Raw genomic sequence first — 23,700 nt, forward strand, 5'->3', positions numbered from 1 at the left:
CTAGAAAAGCCTGGACAGACATCATGCACACCCTAAGAGAGCACAAGTGCCAGCCAAAGCTGCTATACCCAGCAAAAATATCAATCACCACAGATGGAGAGATGAAGATATATCAAGACAAATTAAAATTTACACAATATCTGACCACAAACCCAGCACTACAACAAATTATAGGTGGAAAACCCAATACAAGAAGGGAAAATACAGCCTAGTAATAACAAAAAAACGCCTAAAAAAGAAAACTAAAAGAAGAAAAAGACACAGACACAACTCAACCCACAATAGCATTAATGGCAGGAAACAGAAACAACTATTCCTTGATATCTATTAACATAAATGGACTCAACTCCCCAATAAAGAGACATAGGCTATCAGACTGGATACATAAACAAAATCCAGCCTTTTGCTGCATGTAGGAAACTCATCTCAGAGACAGAGACAGACACTATCTCAGAGTAAAAGGGTGCGAAAAAAACTTCCAAGCAAACAGCTCCAAGAAGCAAGCTGGAGTGGCTATTCTAATATCGAATAAAGTAAATTTCCAACCAAAAGTTATCAAAAAAGATAAGGAAGGACACTTTTTACTCATTACTGGGAAAATCTGTCAGGAGAAACTCTCAATCCTTAACATATATGCTCCAAATAAAAAATCACACACATTCATAAAAGAAACCCTACTAAAGCTCAAAAAAATACATTTCACCCCACACAATAATAGTGGGAGACTTTAATACTGCACTCTCACCAATGGACAGATCAGAGAAACAGAAACTGAACAAGGACACTGCAAAGCTAGCAGAGACTTTGAACAAACTAAAATGAATAGATATATACAGAACATACTATCCCAAAGTAAAAGAATACACTTTTTTCTCTCCACCCCATGGCACATTCTCGAAAATTGACCACATAATTGGACACAGAACGAGCCTCCTTCAATATAAGAAGATTGAAATACTCCCATGCATCCTCTCAGATCACCATGGTCTACGGCTGGTCTTAAACAACAACAAAGACAACAAAAAGCCCACAAAAACATGAAAACTAAACAACGCTCTGTTAAAGGATAGCAGGGTCAAAGAAGAAATAAAGAAAGAAATTAGGGATTTTCTAGAATTCAACGAAAACAAAAACACAACATACCCAAACCTATGGAATGCAATGAAAGAAGTATTGAGAGGAAAACTCATAGCCCTAAGTGCTTCCAAAAAGAAACTGGAGGGAGCTCACATCAGCAACCTGACAGCACAGCTAAAAGCCCTAGAATAAAAGGAAGCAGGTATACCCAAAAAGAGTAGACGGCAAGAAATAATCAAAATTAGGGCAGAAATAGACCAAATAGAAACAAAAAAACCATTGAAAAAATCAACAAAACAAAGAGTTGGTTCCTTGAGAAAATGAACAAGATTGATAAACCCATAGCCAGACTAACTAGAGGGCAAGGAGAGAGTATCCAAATTAACAAAATAAGAAAGGAAAGTGGCAACATAACAACTGAAACTGAGGAAATTCAAGAAATCATCAGATCCTACTACAAAAACCTATACTCCACAATATAGAAAATCTGGAGGAAATGGACGAATTCCTAAACAGATACACGGTCCCAAAGTTAAACCAGGACCAAGTAAACCATCTAAATAACCCTATAACACCTAAAGAAATAGAAGTGGTCATCAAAAGCCTCCCAACCAAAAAAACCCTAGGTCCAGACGGGTTCAGTGCAGAATTTTATCAGACATTTATTGAGGATGCAACACCAATACTCGCCAAACTATTCCAAAAGATAGAATCAGATGGAATATTACCCAACTCATTTTTTTAGGCTACAATAACCCTCCTACCTAAACCACACAAAGACCCTACAAGGAAATAGAATTTCAGACCAATCTCACTTATGAACATTGATGCAAAAATACTCAACAAAATACTTGCAAATTGAATCCAAGAACATATCAAAACGATCATTCACCATGACCAAGTAGGTTTCATCCCTGGGATGCAGAGATGGTTTAACATAAGGAAATCAATCAATGTAATCCAACATATAAACAAACTCAAAGACCAAAATCACATGGTCATCTCACTAGATGCTGAGAAAGTATTCGACAAAATCCAAGACCCCTTGATGTTAAAAGTCCTGGAAAGAACAGGAATCAAGGCCCATACTTAAACATAATAAACGCAATATACAGCAAACCAACAGCCAACATCAAACTTAATGGCAAAAAACTTGAAGCAATCCCACTAAAATCAGGAACTCGACAAGGCTGCCCACTCTCCCTTTACCTATTCAACATAGTCCTGGAAGTCCTGGCTGGAACAATTAGACAGCAAAAGGAGATCAAGGGGATACAAATCAGAAAGGAAGAGATAAAAACATCACTCTGCCGATTACAGGATAGTGTACTTGAGTGACCACAAAAATTTCACCAGAGAACTCCTACAGCTGATAAACTAGTTCAGCAAAGTGGCTGAATACAAAATTAACTCAAACAAATCAGTAGCCTTCCTATACTCAAAGGACAAACATGTGGAGGAAGAAATTAGGGAAAAGGTATCATTCACAATCGTCACAAAAACTATGAAGTACCTTGATGTGACTCTAACTAAGCAAGTGAAGGACCTGTATGACAAGAACTTCAAACCTCTAAAGAAAGAAATTGAGGAGGATCTCAGAAAATGGAAAGATCTCCCATGCTCATGGATTAGAAAAATTAACATCTTAAAAATGGCCATTCTACCAAAATCAATCTACAGATTCAATGCAATCCCCATCAAAATTCCAACCCATTTCTTCATGGAACTGGAAAGATCAATGTGCAATTTCATATGGAATAACAAAGACCTAGAATAGTGGAATCCATCCTCAACAACAAAAAAACATCTGCAGGAATCACTATCCCTGACCTCAAGCTATATTACAAGGCAATTGTGCTGAAAACTGCATGGTACTGGTACAGAAATAGGCATGTGGATCAATGGAATAGAAGAGAATATCCAGAAATGAGCCCTCATGTATATGGTCACCTGATTTTTGACAAAGGAGCACTAAACATTCAATGGAAAAAGGACAGCCTATTCAACAAATAGTGCTGGTCCAACTGGCACTCAGCATGCAAAAGAATGAAAATAGACACTTTCTTATCTCCTTGTACAAAGCTCAAGTGTAAGTGGATCAAAGATCTCCACATTAAACTAGATACACTGAAACTATTAGATGAGAAAGTAGGGAAAACCTTAGAACACATAGGCACAGGAGAAAATTTTCTGAACAAAACACCAATGGCTCAAGCTCTAAGGTTAAAGATTAACATATTGGACTTAATGAGATTGCAAAGTTTCTGTAAGGCTAAGGACATCGTCAAGAAAACAAAACGGCAACAAACAGAATGGGAAAAGATCTTTACCAACACCACATCAGATAGAGGCCTAATATCCAAGGTGTACAAGGAACTTAAAAAGCTAGACACCAGAGAATCAAACAACCCTATTAAAAAATGGGGTACAGAGCTAAACAAAACCTTCTCAATTGAGGAATATTGAATGGCTGAGAAACATCTGAGAATGTGCTCTACATTTTAACCATCAGGGAAATGCAAATCAAAACAACCCTGAGATTCCACCTCACACCAGTCAGATTGGCCAAGATACAAAACTCAGATGACAGCAGATGCTGGCGAGGTTGCGGAAAAAGAGGAACACTTCTCCACTGTTGGTGGGGTTGTAAACTGATACAACCACTCTGAAAATCTGTTTGGTGATACCTCAGAAAATTGAACATAGTACTACCTGAAGACCCAGCTGTTCCACTTCTCGGTATATACCCCAGACACACTTTAATATACAACAAAAATACATGCACATCAATATTCATAGCAGCTCTATTTATAATATCCAGAATCTGGAAAGAACCCAGTTGTCCTTCAGTAGATGAATTTGATGCAAAAATTGTTGTATATTTACACAATGAAATTCTACTCAGCCACCAGAAACAATGACTTTACCAAATTCTTAAGAAAATGGCTGTGTCTAGAGAATATCATCCTGAGGGAGATAAAACAGTCATAAAAGAACAGACATAATATGCAGTCACTGATAGTGGAATACTAACACCAGAGGCTCGCACTGCCCCAGAAACAACTCACAGACAGTGTGAAGTCCAAGAAAAAAACAAAACAAAACAAAACAAAAAGTTATGCTCAGTCCTTACACACCAAGAATACCTTGACAAATTCCGTGTTACACCCTGTATTACATATAATTTTTGCATAGTGTAAAAAATAAAAAAAGAAAAAAGAAAAAAATGTATTGATTGATATTTTGTACAACATTCTTTTCTTTCTGTTAAACTCTCTAAAATGATTTTCTAAATTCTTGGACAACCAGGGGATTATTGTGTGCAAATTTTTTACTGCCTTATTTACCATGTGGAAAGTTTGGTTAAATTCTGTGTACTAGCAACACTGTGCTTCTACTTTAGATGTTTTGTGTACTATTGTTCTTTCTAGGAAACCCCATTGTGGTTTTTATTGTTTCTTTGTGCCCTTTTACCAATAAAAGATGGTCTGTGAAAAAAAAATAATGGCCATCCTACCAAAAGCAATCTATGGATTCAATGTATTCCCCATCAAAATTCCAACCCAGTTTTTCATAGAGTTGGAAAGAGCAATGTGCAATTTCATCTGGAATAACAAAAGACATAGAATACTGAATTCCATCCTCAACAACAAGAAAACATCTGCGGGAATCACTATCCCTGACCTCAACTTATATTACAAAGCAATTGTGTTCAAAACTTCATGGTACTGGTACAGATATACGCACGTGGATCAAATGAATTCAAGATCCAGAAATGAATCCTCAAATATATGGTCACTTGTTTTTTGACAAAGGAGCTGTAAACATACAGTAGAAAAAGGCCAGCCTCTTCAACAAATGGTGTTGGTCCAACTGGCACTCAGCATGCAAAAGAATGAAAATAGATCCTTTCTTATCTCATTGTACTAAGCTTAATTGCAAGTGGATCAAAGATCTCCACATTAAACCAGATACACCGAAACTATTACATGAGAAAGTAGGGAAAACCTTAGAACACAATGGCACAGGAGAAAATTACCTGAACAGAACACCAATGACTTATGCTATAAGGTCAAATATCAACAAATTGGACTTAATGATATTGCAAAGTTTCTGTAAGGCTAAGGACACTGTCAAGAAAACAAAACAGCAGCCAACTAATTGGGAAAAGATCTTTACCAACCCCACATGTGATAGAGGCCTAATATCCAAGTTATACAAAGAACTCAAAAAGCTAGACACCAGAGAATTAAACAACCTTATTAAAAATGGGGTACAGAGCTAAAGAAAAAGTTCTCAATTTAGGTATTTTGAATATCTGAGAAGCATCTAAAGAAGTGCTAGACACCATTAGCAATTAGGGAAGTGCAAATCAAAATAACCCTGAGATTCCACCTCACACCAGTCAGAATAGCTAAGATATAAAATTCAGATGACAGCAGATACTGGTGAGCATGCAGAGAAAGAGGAACACTTATCCACTCTTGGTGGGGTTGTAAACTGGTACATCCACTGGGGAAATCAGTCTGGCTATTCCTCGAAAACTGGACATAGTACTACCTGAAGACACAGTTATTCTACTTCTTGGCATTTACCCCAGAGAAGCTCAACATACATCAGAGACACATGCACCTCCATGTTCATTGCAGCCCTATTTTTAATAGCCAGAAGCTGGAAAGAACCCAGATGTCCTTCAGTAGATGAATGGATACAAAAATTGTGGTATATTTACACAATGGAGTACTACTTAGCTCTCAGAAACAATGGCTTTTTGAAATTCCTAAGGAAATGGATGCATCTAGAGAATATCATCCTGAGTGAGATAACCCAATCACACACACACACACACAAAAAAAAACATATATAATATGCGGTCACTGAAAAGTGGATATTAACCCTTGAAAGATCTGAACACCCCAGGAACAACTCACAGGCTATATGAAGCTTAATAAAACAAAGACCAAAAATATGAAAGCCTCAGTACTTTTTAGGACAATAAATAAATATGTAGTACCCTCTCAGAATATGGCACACCTGAACTTTAAACCATTAATAATCTAAGAACTAAAATAATAGCCTTGTGCCAATTTTTTGTATGCACAGATCTTAATACTTACCTTATACTTAACAAGAAATATGTTTCCATTGTATGTTCTGTCCTGCATGTACTTCATGCTTATGATAACTAGTGGGATTTCAATGCATGCTATCAAACCTCTAAAAGAATTAAGTAGTGACAAAAATATTTATATAATGTTATGCCAAAATGTATTTAAAATCTGTATATGTATCCCTCTTTTCTTTTCTTTTTTTAACAACTTTAATTTAAAAAACAAAGATAAAAGAACAAATTTTAAGCATTTTTTTTTCATAAAAGCATACAAATACATTTTTGTCAATGCTTGGCTTTTTTTCAAAGGTTTGATAGTGTGCATTAAGGTCTTAAGGTTACAATGAGCAAAAAGTACATGTAAAACAGGATGTAACCTGGAATTATTCAAAGTTTTCTTGGTGTGTAAGGATTGAGCATAATGTTTTTTTTCTTGAACTTCACGCAGTCTGTGAATTGTTTCTGGGTTGTTCAGAGCTTTCTCGGGTTAGTATCCCATTATCAGTGACTGCATATTAAGTCTGTTCTTTTTTGAATGTGTTATCTCACTCTGGGTGATATTCTCTAAATGCAACCATTTTCTTAAGAATTTCATTAGGTCATTGTTTTAATGCTCATAGCAACTCTATTTATAATAACCAGAAGCTGGAAAGAACCCAGATGTCCTTCAGTATATGAATGGATACAAAAATTTTGGTACATTTACACAATGAAGTATTATCCCTCTTTATTAAATAAAGTGGTAAGAAAGAAAAACATTTCCAATACTATACTTTTAAAGTTCAAAAGAGCAATTTCAAAATTCACTTGGAATAAGAATATACCTAGGATAGTAAAAAATATTTTCAAATAAAAGAACTGCTGGGGGAAATCATGAAACCTAATCTCAAGCTGTATTATAAATCAACCTGAATAAAATCTGTACTTTCTTGTTACAGAGACAGTCAGGTAGATCAATGGAATAGAATTAAAGCCCATTAAATGAGCCCACACACATATGTTCACTATATCTTTGACAAACGAGCTAAAATATTTAGTGATAAAAAAGCCAAATTTTTAACAAATTATGCTAGATCAACTTTTGGTCAGCTTGTATAAAGATCCAAATCTCTCCATTGTTATTCCCATATATAATGCTCAAGTCCGTCTGAATCAAGAACCTCTACATTAATCCAAATACACTATAACTAATATTATGGAATAGGAAGACCCTTGAACACATGGGCATAGGGAAATATTTCCTGATGAGAACACCAGTGGCTTATGATCTGAGATCAAGAATAGCCAAATGGGAGCTCATAAAATCACAAAGATTCTGTAAGGCAAAGGACACTCTCTATAGGACAAAACAGCAAACAACAGATCGAAAAGACCTTTGACAATACTATTATGTGATAGAGGGCTAATATATAATATATACAGGAAAATAAAAAGTTACACTCCACCAAATCTAATAATCCTATTAAATCATGGGTTACAAAGCTAAACTAAGAATTTGCAGCTGAAGAATTTAGAGAGAATGGCTGAGATTAACCTGAAGAAATGTTCAACATTTTCAGTCTTCAAAAAAATAAAATCAACCCTTAGAATCTTTCTCAAACCAGTCAGAATGTCTAAGATATAAAAGGTGAGGTGACATCAGATGGTGACAAATATGTGAATAAAGAGAAACACTCTTTCACTGTTGATAGGATTGAAAGCTAGAAAACAGTCTGGAGGTTCCTCATAAAAATGGACATAGTACTAACTGAAGATCCAGCTATACCACTCTTGGGCACATATCCAAATGATGCTCCACCATAAAACAAAGACCCATGTTCCACTATGTTCATATCAGCCTTATTTATAACAGCCAGAAGCCAGAAAGTACCCAGATGTCCTTCAACAGAGGAATGGATGCAGAAAATATGGTACATTTACACAATGGAGTGTTAGTCAGCTATTAAAATCAGTGAGTTTATTAAATACTGAAGGAAATAATTGGAACTAGAAAAATATCATTCTGAGTGATGTTAGCCAATCACAAAATTCCACACATGCTATGCACTCCCTAATAAGTGGATATGAGTTCAAATGCTTGGATAACCCAAGATATAATTCACAGACCTGAATAAAGTACAAGAAGTGTGAAGGTCAAGGTGCAGATTCTTTAGACCTTCTTAGAAATGGGAACAAAAAATATTCACGGGAGTAAATACAGAGACAAAGTTTGAGGAGAGACTTAATCAAAGGCCACCCAGAGACTGCACAACTAGGAGATCCAGCCCATATACTCAGTCAATATTGCTGATGCCAAAAAGTGCATGGTTACAGGAGGCTGATATAGATGGTTCCGGAGAGGCTCTGCCAGATCATGGCATATAGAGTTGCATATGCTCAGAGACAACTATTGAACTGAAAATCCATAATGGACAAGTTACAGAAAGGATTGAAGGAGCTGAAGGGTTCTCAACCCCACAAGAACAACAACAACCCACCAGAATTCCTATGGACTAAACCACTAGCCTAAGAGTACCCATGAATGGACTCATAGCTTCCACTGCATATGTAGCAGAAAATTACCTTGTTGGACATCAATGGTTGAAGAAGCCCTTGGAGGTAGGGGTTAGGGTAGCACCCTCATAGAAGGAGGAGGGGAGATGGGATGAGGGAGTTATTAAGGGAAAATTGAAAAAGGGTGTAACATTTGAAATGTAAATAAAATATATCCAAAAATGTAAGGAAAAAGAAATGAGAGAGATACTGAAAGCAACCTTATAAAATTAATATGTACAAGTGTTGGAGCCACAAGAACATATTGCTGGATATTACTCATTTGGTTATTGGTAAGGTCAAATGCATTCAAGTAAAGTTATTCTCATAATTTCTTATAAAATTTACATGACATTTTTAATGTAATCAACGACTTCAAGTGGTTGCTTAGAAACCTACTTTGATGAACTGGGCTTGTTACAAAATGTGCTCAAGGGAACATTGTCTGGTGCCTTTATGTTTACTTATGTGACTATAGCCATAAGGGACATTGAGAAAAAGGATAATCATGATGAAACGTGTTACCCCTTATTTGTCACTTGGAAATCAGATCTCAGATGTAGAGCCCCAGGCTAGAGGGTGCTTAAGAATCCTCAAGAGGTAAACAGTGAACTGAACACTAAGATACAGACTGAAAGTTCCTTAGAAGTAACTACAGCAGTAATTGACATGTGCATGTGATCATTCAAAATTTTTATATGGGATTCTCCCTGCCTGACATGTCATGCTGCATTCTATTTGGGCAACCTTCTTTGTGAGATGACAAAGATGATATCTTTGTTCTTTTTCTTCTTGGTTTTGACACCTTCTTTTATCTCTTCCCATTTGAGTGACCCCTGGTGCTTTTGGAGAATAAAAGACATAGAAAATTATCTAGGTGATAAAGATACTGATTGTTTCTTTTCCATTTATACAAGGCGAGGTTATGTGAAGAATGATTATTTCAGTGGGAATCTAGACAAGCAGTAAGTGCACCTTTTATTTATATAATTTAATTGATCATGTAAGATAAAGAATTCTTGAAATGTGGAGGAGTAGACCATGATTTTGTTTGGCTTCTGGCTATCCTTCTCTAGGTAATGACCAATATTTACTATATTTTTTACTGCTGCTAAATTTCCTAATTCTAGCACTTTTATAGGGAAGCTAGTGATTTGTCATTTTGAGTCACAATTTCCATGTAATGAAATGATAATGAATGAATGACCTACATTATTATCTTATCCCTAAAGAAGTTCTCTTTATATGACAATTTGCATTTTATGGGGTCATGTGATGTTACTGAGATAAACAGTAACAATGTTCACTTGTGGCTTATTTATAGAGATTATGATAAAGTGGACTGTTATTGTTCAGCTAGTGTTCAATCTATCAGCATGAATGGATGATTACTGCACATAGGACACTGATACTCTTGCCCTCACTTTTAGTTACATGTAGAGAGAAGGTACAGAGATTTATGCACATAATCTATATGTCATAATTTCAAAATTATTCTGGTCTATGATTCTTGCAGATAAAATCAGGACTGGAAATACTATGCATATTCAAAATGCAAAATTGATATTTTTCCTTTACATTCTATTCAAAGGCACAACCACATATTGTATTTACACTCTCAAGACATTATTCAAAACTCTAAAAATAAAATGTATGAATCATATGCATATCTCAGCAAAAAATTGGTTATTTACTAGGAGATAGAATACCCATAGTATTTCCCTTTTCATGTGCTAAAATGAAGGATTTTTCACATGGAACCTGCTAAAAACTGAGAGAGATAATATTACAAATTTATCTATCCAGCAAACTGAAGGTCATTTGCTGATTTCAATATTTGCCTCATTTTATTGCTTACTGTGATCTATTATATTTATGCCACAATTAAACATCTTTCTCCTCTTTTTCTAATTATATAAAATGGGTTTGTGTATTATATAGATATGTCCACTTTACACATTTTAATTTATATATTTTCAATTAAACAACATTATCAATGTTATTCTTTATTTCAGATGTATTTGTGACTTTAATTGAAGAAACTCTATTTCTCCCATAATATGCCAGGAAAGTGATAAAGAAAACATTTTCAAGTTCACAAAAAACACATTTCAAGAATAGCATTTTAAGCCATTAGAATCAGACAGTAATATTTATTTACCCTTTATTGATGGCGTTTTCAGTTTAAAAAAGAATACCTTGTAATGTAATCAAAACAGAAGAGAAAGTTCATTACTTTGAAATAGATTAAAGAAAAATCTCAGAAAGAACAGGAAACTGCAGTAGAACTGGTGTTGAAATGATAGGGAACATGATTATTTAATAGTAAAATAGTAGCATGGAGAAGATGAGCCAGAAGTCCAAGTGATCCCATATAGATAATAAAAAATGTAAAGAATATTTTGTAGTTTGAATAAAAAAAATCTTCAGAAATCCATGTATTTTTCTCCCACATTCTTTTGATAACCTAGACAGAAATACAACCAAACTTTGTCCTAGATGTCAATTCACATTTATCCATTTTAAAAATTTCCAGCCTCATAAATAAAAATGTCTCAGTATTGTCCTCTCTTTTAAGAATGTAGTAAGTCCAATAATCTAACAATGAAATGCCATGTATGTTCATAGTACATAATGCAAGAGGTACAGTGAAATTCTTTAAATTATCTTGACTTATGAGTAATAAAGAAAATTCCAGGCTAGTATACCTTATCTAGACTCCTGTGTTTCCCTTTTTACCAACAAAGAGCAACTTTAATATGTTGAATCCTACTTGAGTATGCATGCATTCCTGTTTTTATATTTTGAGGTGGTCATTGTCACTTCCTTAATTTTCTCCATAAACATCTATATTCATTATGCAGTAGAATTATTATTATATGTAAGTTCCTATGAAGCCATGTGTTGAGGGCCTCTTATCAGATGGTGATCCATTGTCTGAGGGTTCTTGGTTGTCCAGGTTAACTGCTCACCCTCCTACAGTGTGTCCTTCCTCTGTAACTTTATTCAGCTTTGTCTCTAGTTCAACTAAAGGATCAATTGCTTCTGTTCATTGGTAAGTTCAAATATCTGCATCTGACTCTTTCAGCTGCTTTTTGGTTCTCCCAGATGGCTGGTCCATTTTGGAGAATGTTTTATATCCTCAGTGATGGTGTCAGATATTGGGGCCACCCCTTGAGCTTTATCTCCCTTTGGGCCTGTTGCAGGACATTTTTTTCCTCAGAGTTTTCTCCATTTTCATTCCTGCAGTTCTTTCAGACAGGAAAAAATTATGTGACAGAATTTTGACTGAGGATTAGCAAAGCCATCCCTCACTAAATGCCTGTCCTTCTGCTGGAGGTCGGCTTTAGAACTTTCCTCTACACACTGTAGGATCATTTCATCTAAGATCCCAAACCTTTGAGTCCTGAGGGTTTCTCAACTTGCAGATCTCTGGTACATTGTGGAGGCTCCTTACAACCTTCTACCTCCTGAGGTTGTCTGCTTATATCCTTCTGCTGGTCCTAAGATCTTCAGTACTTTTACCCCACCAGATTATGTTTTTTTCTCTCTCTCCCCATTACCCTTCACACCCATGTTTCTCCACCCTCCCCCTTGTGGTTGCTTTTTTCTCTCCTGAGTGGGTTTGAGGCATCCTCACTTGGCCCCTTCAATTTGTTGACCTTTTTGAGTTATATGGACTGTATCTTGGTATTCTGTCCTTTTTGACTAATATGTATATATTAATCAGTAAATATCATGTATGTCCTTTTGAGTATGACTTACCTCACAAAGTTTTCTAGTTCCATCCATTTAAGAAAAAAACTTAGGATGTCTTTGTTCTTTATTGCTGAGTAATATTCCATTGTATAAATGAACCTCATTTTTTGTATCCATTCTTCTGTTGTGGGATATCTGGGTTGATTCCAGTTTCTGGCTATCAAAAATAAAGTCACTCTGAACATAGTGGAAGATGTATCCCTGTGACATGGTGGAGCACCTTTTGGGAATATTCCTAAGAGTTGTATTGCTGGGTCTTTAGTTCTAAGGTACATCAAATTTATTTCTAGAGTGGTTATACTAGTTTACAATCCCTCCAGCAATGGAAGAGCATAATTATTTTTTTGTGAGTTTCATACAGTGTGTTTTATTTTGACCTCTTTCCACAACCCAATTTTTTATACTAATCACCTCATATACCTACACAACTGTTGTATGTTGGTATTATCTATTCAAGACTCATTTGTGTTGTTCACACATTTTCAAATGTGAATTCTTTGCAAGACTATGCGTAACATAAGTTCTTAGAAAAAAAATCATATGGACCTTTCCTGTCACTTAAAATATGCACATAAGTATAATGTTTTTGTGTGGAACCCTGCTTTCTGAGCTAGAACTTTTTTTCCTCAAAACCCCACCATCACCAAAGGAAGAATACATACATTCTTTTATCGCTCTCAAATACTAATACACTATAATAAGCACCTGTGTCATCATGTCAATGTAAAAATAATAAAAAGGATTCATTGTATAACACACACTGAGCCTTAATTAAGTTACTATGAGAGCAAGCCAAAATGCCTGATAATTAGTGTGCACTGTTTTCAGGGTGACACCTGCGACTATTCACCTGATATCCTCTCTTTATTTTGCCATGGAAGAAATCAATAGGAACCTTCATATTTTACCCAACATTTCTCTTCAAGTTAAGATTGAATGTAACCTAATGAATCACGATCAGAAAACTGGTTTGTCCTTAAAGAGAAAGGAACTTGTTCCTAATTACTACTGTACAAATCAGAGAAGATACTTGATTGTACTTACTGGACCTATGTTTTTATCATCTACCAAAGTTGGACGTTTCTTGTATATCTCCAGAACTCCAGAGGTAAATCTATGGTAACTCTATACTTTAATGTAATACTTTCTCAGTTTTGTCTGACTTTCTCAGTACCAGGTCAGGATAAAGGCAGAGAATGAATTTATGTCTGTTCTGATCTATCAAAAATAAAGTCTCAGATACTTTCCGTGGCAAATACAGCTTTATCATAAAGAGCAAACAAGACACCAGCAATAAAAAAATATTTTATCAGATGACTCAGTTTATCTGTACTTCTTTTGTGAATTAGAAGTAACTGGATATGATATTAATAATAACTGAAAGAATAAATAAGCACATTGATGTACTCCTAAGATTTATTGTAGCAAATATATCATAGACTGAAACATATGCAGTCCATCTTCTAAATGCTTTTGCTCATGTTCCATGTCTTTCAGCTTTACTGTGGTAATTTTGATTTCCGTCTCAGGGATAATGAACAGTTTCCCCATCTCTACCAGATATCACCCAAAGACACATCTCTACCACTAGCCATGCTGAGTCTAATGGTTCACTTAGGATGGAACTGGCTGGGAGTGATCATTACAGATAATGATCATGGATTTCAATTTTTTTCTCAATTGAAAACAGAAGTGCTAAGAAATCCTGTCTGTTTGTCATTTGTAACTATTATTGCAGAAGATTTTAAGTTATACATTAAAATGCTTCCAACATATTCTCACCAAATCTTAATGTCATCAGCAAAAGTTGTTATAGTTTATGGAGACAAAGATTCTAATTTGCAGTTGACCTTTATAATATGGAAATCTTTAGACATTTGGAGACTGTGGGTCAGTGTGTCACAATTTGATATGATCACTATTATAGGAGATTTCTTGCTTAAACCCACACCTGGCACTCTCATTTTTTCACACCAGCATTCTGAGTTGTTAGGTTTTAAACAGTTTATGCAGACAATGCACCCTTTAAACTACACCAATGAAATGACATTTGCTAAGCTATGGTGGACTCATTTTAGGTGTTCTTTGCCACCATCCACTTGTAAGAACTTGAAGAACTGTCCAATCAATACTGTATTTAAATGGTTACTCAGGTCACCACTTGGAATGTCCATGAGTGACACATCTTATAATTTATACAATGCTGTTTATGCTGTTGGTCACTCTCTCCATGAGATACTTCAGCAAGAAGTAGACACATGGTCAAAGAATCCTGGGAAGGAACCAGAATTTGATTCTTGGAAGGTAATGGCATATATCACATAGTTTAAATTCTTAAAGGAAAAAAATAAGGTATAAAGTCATGTAAATGCATATATCTTTGTACTCTATCATTGCATATGAGGCACATAATGTTACTGTTATGAATTATAAGACATCCAAAAATATCATCTTATTTAGCCTTTCACAATCCAAGTTATAAATTTTAATAATACTTATATCTCATGTTCTTACTCTCTAAAGTTTTTCTCATGAAATTATAAAATACAAGTAACAAAATGATTTGTATTCAAGTGTTGAAACCTTGCTGATCAAGATAATGAATAATCTCTCTCCCTCCCTCCCTCCCTCCCCCACTTTCTCTCTCTCTCTCTCTCTCTCTCTCTCTCTCTCTCTCTCTCTCTCTCTCTCTCTCTCTCACACACACACACACACACACACACACACACAATCAAGTCCTTTGCCACATTTTGTCCTATTAAGGACTTTGGTTTCCCTAGCTTATAATCAAATAACACTCTTGGCAGAAAAATGTAGAGAATGTACTCTCTAAGCATAAAACTCAGATATCCATATATTCTGGAATCTAATATAGTGACAAATGGTACTTGTAAAGCATAGGGAAAGTTTACATCTAAGTAGAATTTATGTTATTTTTTTAGTACTGAAAATTGGTGACAGAGTTAGAGCTTGAAAATCAAAAAAAAATTGGGGGCACTTGAACCTTTATAATTTCTGTCCTAATGCATATGTACAGTTGAAACTAAAATTACAAATTCATTTTAGGTCTTCTCTTTTATGAAGAATATTCAATTTGTAAATCCGGCTGGAGACCTAGTATTAATGAACCAGAATTTAAAACAGGATACAGAGTATGACATTTTCTATATCACAAATTTTCAAAAACAATATGGGCTTAAAATGAAAATAGGAAGATTTTCTGGCCATGCTGCAGATAGTCAAAAATTGTATACTTCTGAGGAAATGATAAAGTGGGCTACAGATATCTATCAGGCAAGTTAGTCTTAATTTCATTTCTTTGACAAATTTTGCTTCTTTTTACGTGCAGCAGCATTACCTAAACTCCCATGTACGCTTGCTTTGCCACAGTATATTTTTGACATTTTCTCATTTACTGACTTACTTTTTCACCCTTTTTGATATTCTTTTTTTCCTCTCTTAATCTCACTCTCTCCTATAAGTTTTTACAATACATAAGTCAATGTATATTAACATGTTCTTTCTGTAAAAATTAAAATAATAGTCTTTATATAATTAGTATATTTAAAAAGGCTTTCAGTGGCTGCAGGCTGTAGACCAATAGAACTATTTCCATTATGTAAAAGAATCTTTATTTCTTTAATATATCTTCTTTTTTTAGACGTTACCCTCAATATGTAGTATGCCTTGCAGACCAGGACACAGAAAATCCCCTCATGAAGACAAGGCAGCCTGCTGTTTTGACTGTTACCCTTGCCCAAACAATCAAATTTCTAACTTGACAAGTAAGGATAAGTTTTATTAAAATAATATTTCCTTTTTCTTTCATATTCACATGACCCTCAAAAGTCCTTTTTGTAAAGGATAGCAAAATACATGTTATTACAAAGTAAGAAGTATCAGTATACTGTTATTGCAAATCATAAATTACATCTTTTTAATTGTAATATTCTCATTATTCTGGAACTAATGAAAACTAATTATTTTCTCCTGAATGTTTTCTTAATTCTAAAGATCACTGTATTATCTCTGGTTTTCATTTTTAATTTTATTAAAAATATAGAAGCTACATGTCTTAATTAGGTTTCCATAGCTGTGAAGTCACACCTTGACCATGTCAGCTCTGATAACGAACAATATATATTTTGGCCTGGCTTATGCTGTTCCATCCATTACAATCAAGGCAGAAGCATGGAAGCTTCCAGACAGGCATGATTCAAGAGCAGCTTAGAGTTCTACAACTTGTTCAGAAGGCAAACAGAAAAAGACTATCTCTTGGAAAGCCTGTAAAGGAAGGGTCACAAAGCCCATTCCCACAATGACATACTCCCTAGACCAAGCATATAAGCCAAACCACCACACTATATATTTATTTCTGTGCCCCATATTTTGTAATGATGTTGCTGAATGATGTTATAAAATGTTTTAGAATTATGATTATTTTGCTATAGTAGATCACTATTCTCAAATACAGCCAAACCTGAGGAAAGGAGTCTCAAGAGCAGGCAAAAAAGTCAGAAATATTTGCCGAGCAGCTGGTCCAGACCCGTATTAACCACTTGCCTGATGCTTCATTTTCTCTGAGCCTATGTGAGTCCTTCCTATATCAAACTGTAGAAAAACTTTTTCTGGTGTATTCTATCCCCTGTGTGTCTTTCCTCACCCTCTCTTCTGCAGTGAGAGACCTGATGCAGATGCCCAATTTAGACTTTCTCTTCATGTCTGGCTATAGATCTTTGAACTACCCTGCTCCACTGCCCAAATATAGATACCTTCATACTCTGATGCTGTCTTATAAGACAACATTATCTCTGTATATCAGAATATTATTTATAAATTATAACGTCGATTTTTACAAACCACTGGTATTGGGATCTGTTAGGATTCTCTGAGATATCCATTTTCCAATTCTAGACATGAATGTAGTTTGGGAATGGTCTCCCTCTTGAGAGTGGGCCTCCAGTTAAATGAAATATTGGTTGGTCACCTCAACATGTTTTGAACAATCATTTTATCAGCACACCTTGCAAGCAGAACAAAGTGTTGGTGAAACATTTTATGGCTGTCATAATGCATATGTTTGTATTTCTATATCCTACACAATACCTCTCATGCCAAAGACACTAGAATATATGAGTGAAAGGTTTACTTCACACCAGCTAGACTCTCTCTATTTAATAATCTGAGTGGAAATTTTCATTGGATATGTAGCTTCACTCTCAGGTTTCAGATGGCGAAGCTCTGTCTTACCATCAATATGACTAGTTTAGAAATTTGCAAGAGGTCTCAACCATAAACTTGACTAAATATAACCTACTCATACCACTGTCCTGGTTAGCAAAGATGGCAAATACAGTATTTTTATTCTACATTATGAGAAGTCCTTACTAGTGTTATTGTCATATTGCCATAGATTCCAGAATATTTCTTGTGCACTGTATTTAAACATTGCCCACCAAATACACTATAATTCCAGCTGCTTCATTCTGCATTCTGAAATTCTCTCTCTCTCTCTCTCTCTCTCTCTCTCTCTCTCTCTCTCTCTCTCTCTCTCTTTCTGTCTGTCTCTCACTCTCCTCTCTGTGTGTTTGTCTGTCTCTGTCTTTCTGTCTCTGTCTGTCTCTGTATCTATCTCTCTCTGTCTCTCTGTCTTTCTCTCCCTCTTTTTCTTTCAAACCCACAACAGATTATTCTCCTTTCTTTTTTTGTGCTACCACTAAAAAAGGATCTATTCTATTTTCCCTTTCCAGAGAGACCCATGATCCATCGCCCCCAGCCTGTCTCTTTTCTTAGACTTTCTGCATCTCTGTCTACATTTTAGCTTTCAACAAGTTAAGAATTAATGACCACATTTATATATACCATGTTTATATTCATTAATTGGGTTACTTCAGAAATATTCTTTCTAGTTCTGTCCATTTGCCAGCAAATTTCATGATATCATTTTCTTTTCAAGAGCTGAGTCATAATACATTATGTAAATAGAACACATTTTCCTTATCCATTATTGAGTTGAAGTACATTTAATTTGCTTAAAGATTCTGAATATTTCCATGAAAACTAAAAAGAACATACAAGAGAGTGTGTTCTTGGGGTGAAAGAATATATTTTGGTTATATGAACAGTGGAGGTATAGCTGGTTTTCATGATAGTCCTATTTTCTGGGATATTGCCACGTTGATATCTATAGTTGCTCTGTATATTTGCATACTCTTCAACAATGGAGGAATGCTTCTGCATCCTTGTTTGTATGAGTTCATTTGTGTTATTAATTTGAGCAACTGTGACACATATAAGATAAAATGGTAAATAAATTTTTGGTTGTATTTCCGTAATTGCTAAAGATATTTGAATTTTCTTAAGTGATTCACAGACATTTCAGTTTCCTCTCGTTAGAGCTTTCTATCATATTCTGTTGCCTATTTGGTCATTTGGCATTTTGATTTTCTTTTGCTATCTAGATTTTTAACTTCTTTTTGTATATTGTCTATTACCCCTCTCTTGGATGTATAATGAATATTTTATTAATCCTTGTGCTGTTCTATTATTTAATTTTTACATCTTTTGCCTTAAAGATAATTTTCAGTTATATTCAAACCCATGTATATAACTCTCGGTGTTAATCCTTTGCTATTGGTGTTCTTCAGAATGTTATGTCCTTTGTCAATGAATTCGTGAATGTTAAGTATTTCCTTACCATGACTTTCATTGTGTCTTGTTTTATGTTGAAGTCTTTGGTAGACTTTTATATGAGATTTGTATAGGGTAATGAATAGACATTTTTGTATTTATTCTACTTGCAGATATACAGTGTGACCCATATCATTTCTTTGGGATCTTTTTTTTTTCTACTGTGAATTTCTAGATTGCTTATGAAATATTGGGTGTCCACATGTGTAATTATATATCTAATCTTTACTTTTATTCCATAGATTAATTTCACTGTTTTTGCCAGTATCATGGGGTGTTTATTAGTATACCATTGTTGTGACACTTGAAATCAGAAATTGTGCTAACTCTAGCAAATCTGATATTGCACATCAATATTGGTCACCTTGTGGTTATTATAGTTCATGTAAAGTTAGTAAAATTTTTAACATCTTCAAAAACTTACATTGGCATTTTATAGGGATTGGTTTAATTCGCATATTTTATTTGGTAGGATGGCTATTTTCCTGTATTATTTCTACTAATCCAAGACCAGGGGAGATCTGTCTATCTTCTGATACTCCTTCAGTTTATTATACCAAAGCTTTGAATTTTATGATTTTCATACAAATCTGTTATTTGCTTGGTCAGAAGTTCTTAAAGATACTTTGTATTACATGATGTTGTTATGATAGGTGTTGTTTCCCTAATCTCTTCTTGAATCAATTTCTTTTCATTTTTATAGAGTGTGGTTACTGTTATTATTTTTTTGAGTTGATTCAAGCCACTTCACTGAAAATTTTTATCAGGTCCAGTATTTATCTATTTGAATATTTAGAGTTACATGCAAGTATTATAAAATCATTTGCAAATGAAGATATTTTTGACTTAATTCTTTCTGTTTTGTAGACCTTGATCTCCTTTAGTGCCTAATAGCTCTAAGTAAAACTCCAAGTACTTTACTGAATAAATAAGACGAGTGTAAATTTGTCTTGCTTTTGATTTTAGTGGAACTGTATTGAGTTACTGTTTACTTATTTTGATGGTGCTATAAGCTTTCTGGATATTGCCTTTAGAATGTTGATACATACATATAAACAAACACACATACATACATGTGTGTCTGAGTGTGTTGTATGATGACATCCATATTTCTATGATAAAGGGATATTGAATTTTATATTTTTTCAGCATCTAATTAAATAATCATGTGTGGTTTTGCAAGGATATTATAAACTGACGTATATTTTACTTTCTTTTAAACTGGAATTATTTATTAATTTATGGGATCATGCATTATTGATAATGATACATAATCTTTTTATTTCTTCTTGGATTTGTTTTATAAATATTTCACTGCATAGTTTTGCCTTTATATTGTTAAAATAAATTGTTCTGTTGGTCCTTTACTCTATTGAACAAATACATGGTTTGTGTATTAGAGTAACTATGTCCTTACAAAACGATGTGGGACTTGGTCCTTCTGTTCCTATTTTGGGAATAATTTGTGGAATATTGTTGTTAACTCTTCTTTGAAAGTTTGGTTGAATTTTTATGAAAAAACATTCAGACATGTGATTTGTTGAGAATTGGAGTTTTTAATGACTGCTTCTATTTCACTAGGATATATACATCTATTTAAATTGCTTATATGAACATAATTTAATTTTTAAGTGTTATATATAATAAATTTCTTTTAGATCTTCCAATTTTTGGAAGCACTAGTTTTAATGTATGCACTTCAGATCCTCCATATTCCCTCAATGTGTGTTATATTCTCTTTTTATTTCTAATTTTATTAAACTGCATAGTTTCCCTGTGTTCTGTATTTGGTTTGCCTAATTTAAATAAGTTATCAAACAATACTTTATTTCCTAAATTCTTCTGGTTGTTCTCTTTTTTATTTATTAATTTCAGCCATAATTTTTAAAATTTCTGGCCATCCACTCTTCTTGAACATTCATACTAATTTTTAGGATAGCGCCTTGGTGCTCTGTTTCTAGTATGAGGAACCTCCAGCTTCTTATGTAAATACTTAGTAATATAAAAATTCCTTTTTATAACTCTTTCATTTAGTCACAGAAATTTTTTTTAATGTGTTGTTGTATGCTCATTTTCAGTTTTAGAAAGGCATTAATTTCTTAAATTTAATCCTGATCCATTATTTTATTAGAGTAAGAATCGTCCACAATCCATGGGATTATAAGCTTTCTGTTGTTTCTGTTGTGGAAGATGTCTATCTTTTCTCTTTACTTATTTCCACTCATGAAAGAGGTGTTGAAACCTCCCACTATCACTATGTTATTAGTAATGTGTGATTTAATTGGTATTAATCTTTTACAGAGGTGGCTGCCCTCATTTTTGAGCATAGGTATTAACAAGTGAGATGTCATCTTGAATTTATTTTCCTTTGATAAACATGCATTGTTATTCTTACCTCTTTTGTTTAATATTGTTACATGTTATCAGGCAATATCAACTTTCATTTCAACTACATTTGTTTGACATAATTGTTTTTAACTCTTTAACCTGAGGTAATCTGTATTCTTGTTGTGGATGTACATTTCCTGTATAGAGCAAAAGGATAGGTCCTTTATTTTATCTACCTTATTTGTGTCTTTTTATTGTAAAATTAGAACAACTGTTATTGACAGATATCAAAAACCCATGTTTTTAATTCCTGTTATTTATCGTGGCTATGGTTGTTGTTGCCATCCTTTATGGATGTGGTGCTATAGGTGGAGGTAGTAGTGGTGAATGTATGTGTATGTGTGTGTGTGTGTGTGTGTGTGTGTGTGTGTGTGTGTGTGTGTGAGTGAGTGTCTGAGTGTGTGTGTGTGTGTGTGTGTGTGTGTGTATGTGTGTGTGTGTGTGTGTAAAAACATGCTTTCCTTCTTCTGGTTTTACTGATATAAATTTTTCTTATATTTTCACCTGTTACTAAGCTCATTTATTTTTATTACTTATTTTGCTGCATACATATGGCTAAAATTATAGGTGCACTTATTTGAAGTTATTATTCAGTATTTTATTCTACTTATCTATTGTGAGTCAAAGGTTTGCTGCTCAATGAAACCTAGGTAGGCTTGTGAATTTTGTTTAATTGTTGTTCTTTTTTTTTTTCTCATAGACCTTCTTTTATTGGTAAAAGGGCACATAGAAACAATAAAATCCACAATGGGGTTTCTTAGAAAAAACAATAGTATACAAAACATCTAAAGGAGAAGCACAGTGTTTCTACTACACAGAATTTAACCAAACACTTTCCACAGGGTAAATAAGATAGTGAAAAATTTGCAGGCAATAGTACCCTGGTTGTCCAAGACATTAGAAAAACATTTGAGAGAGTTTAAAATAAAGAAAAGAATGTTGCAGAAAATATCAATCAATACAAATTTTTTTCCTTTTTTTAATGAGCAAAAAGTATATGTAATACAGGGTGTAACCTGGAATTTGTCAATGTGTTCTTGGTGTGTAAGGATTGAGCATGACTTTTTGTTTTGTTTTCTTTTCTTTTCTTTTTTCTTGGACTTCACACTGTCTGTGAGTTGTTTCTGGGGCAGTTCGAGCCTCTACGGTTAGCATCCCACTAACAGTGACTGCATATTATGTCTGTTCTTTTGTGACTGGGTTATCTCACTCAGGATGATATTCTCTAGATGCCGCCATTTTCTTTTTTTTTTTCTTTTCCTTTTTTTCTTTTCTTTTATTTTTTACAATCTTAGTTTACAAAACAAAGATATATGTACAGATTTGAAGCATTTTTTCATAAAAGTGTACTATACATTTTTGTCAGTACTTAGTTTTTTTTAAAGGTTTGATAGTGTGGTTAAGATCTTACTAGTTACAATGAGCATAAAGTACATGCAAAACAAAATGTAACCTAGAAATAGTCAAACTTTTCATTGTGTGTAAAAAATTTTTTTTTTACAATGAGCAAACAGTACATGTAATACAGGGTGTAAACCGCAATTTGTCAATGTGTGCTTAGTGGGTAAGGATTGAGCATGAATTTTTTGTTTTGTTTGTTTTGTCTTTTTCTTGGACTTCACACAGTCTGTGAGTTGTCTCTGGGGCAGTGCGAGCCTCTGGGGTTAGCATCCCACTATCATTGACTGCATATTATGCCTGTTCTTTTGTGACTGGGTTATCTCACTCAGAATGATATTCTCTAGATGCAGCATTTTCTTAAGTATTTGGTTAAGTTGTTGTTTCTGGTGGTTGAGTAGTATTCCATTGTGTAAATGTACCAAAATTTTTGTATCCATTCATCTTCTGAAGGACATCTGGGTTCTTTCCAGCTTCTAGCAATTAAAATAGAGCTGCTATGAACATTGTGGTGCATGTATCTTTGTTGTGTATTAAGGTGTCTCCGGGGTATATGCCCAGAAGTGGAATAGCTGGGTCTTCAGGTAGTATTATGTCCAATTTTCTGAGGTATCGCCAGACTGATTTTGAGAGTGATAGTATCAGTTTACAACCCCAAACAGTGGAGAAGTGTTCCTCTTTCTCCACAACCACGCCAGCATCTGTTGTCATCTGAGAATTGGATCTTGGCCAATCTGACTGGTGTG

General features: G+C 34.3%; 1 protein-coding gene across 1 annotated transcript in view; it reads left to right on the forward strand.

Annotated features, from left to right (window-relative positions):
* Window positions 1–9,478: 9,478 nt before the first annotated feature.
* The window catches only part of LOC308418935 (vomeronasal type-2 receptor 116-like), a gene marked incomplete at both ends in the record, with an annotated part of 34,377 nt that continues 20,155 nt past the window's right edge, over window positions 9,479–23,700 (forward strand). Inside the window, 5 exons of the mRNA XM_080914449.1 lie at window positions 9,479–9,684; window positions 13,307–13,586; window positions 13,976–14,782; window positions 15,545–15,772; window positions 16,140–16,263. Coding sequence (XP_080770575.1) covers window positions 9,479–9,684; window positions 13,307–13,586; window positions 13,976–14,782; window positions 15,545–15,772; window positions 16,140–16,263 — 1,645 coding nt within the window. The remainder of the gene's footprint in view (window positions 9,685–13,306; window positions 13,587–13,975; window positions 14,783–15,544; window positions 15,773–16,139; window positions 16,264–23,700) is intronic.

This window comes from Micromys minutus (assembly GCF_963924665.1).
Source record: "Micromys minutus genome assembly, chromosome: 3".
NCBI classification, from domain to species: Eukaryota; Metazoa; Chordata; class Mammalia; order Rodentia; family Muridae; genus Micromys; species Micromys minutus.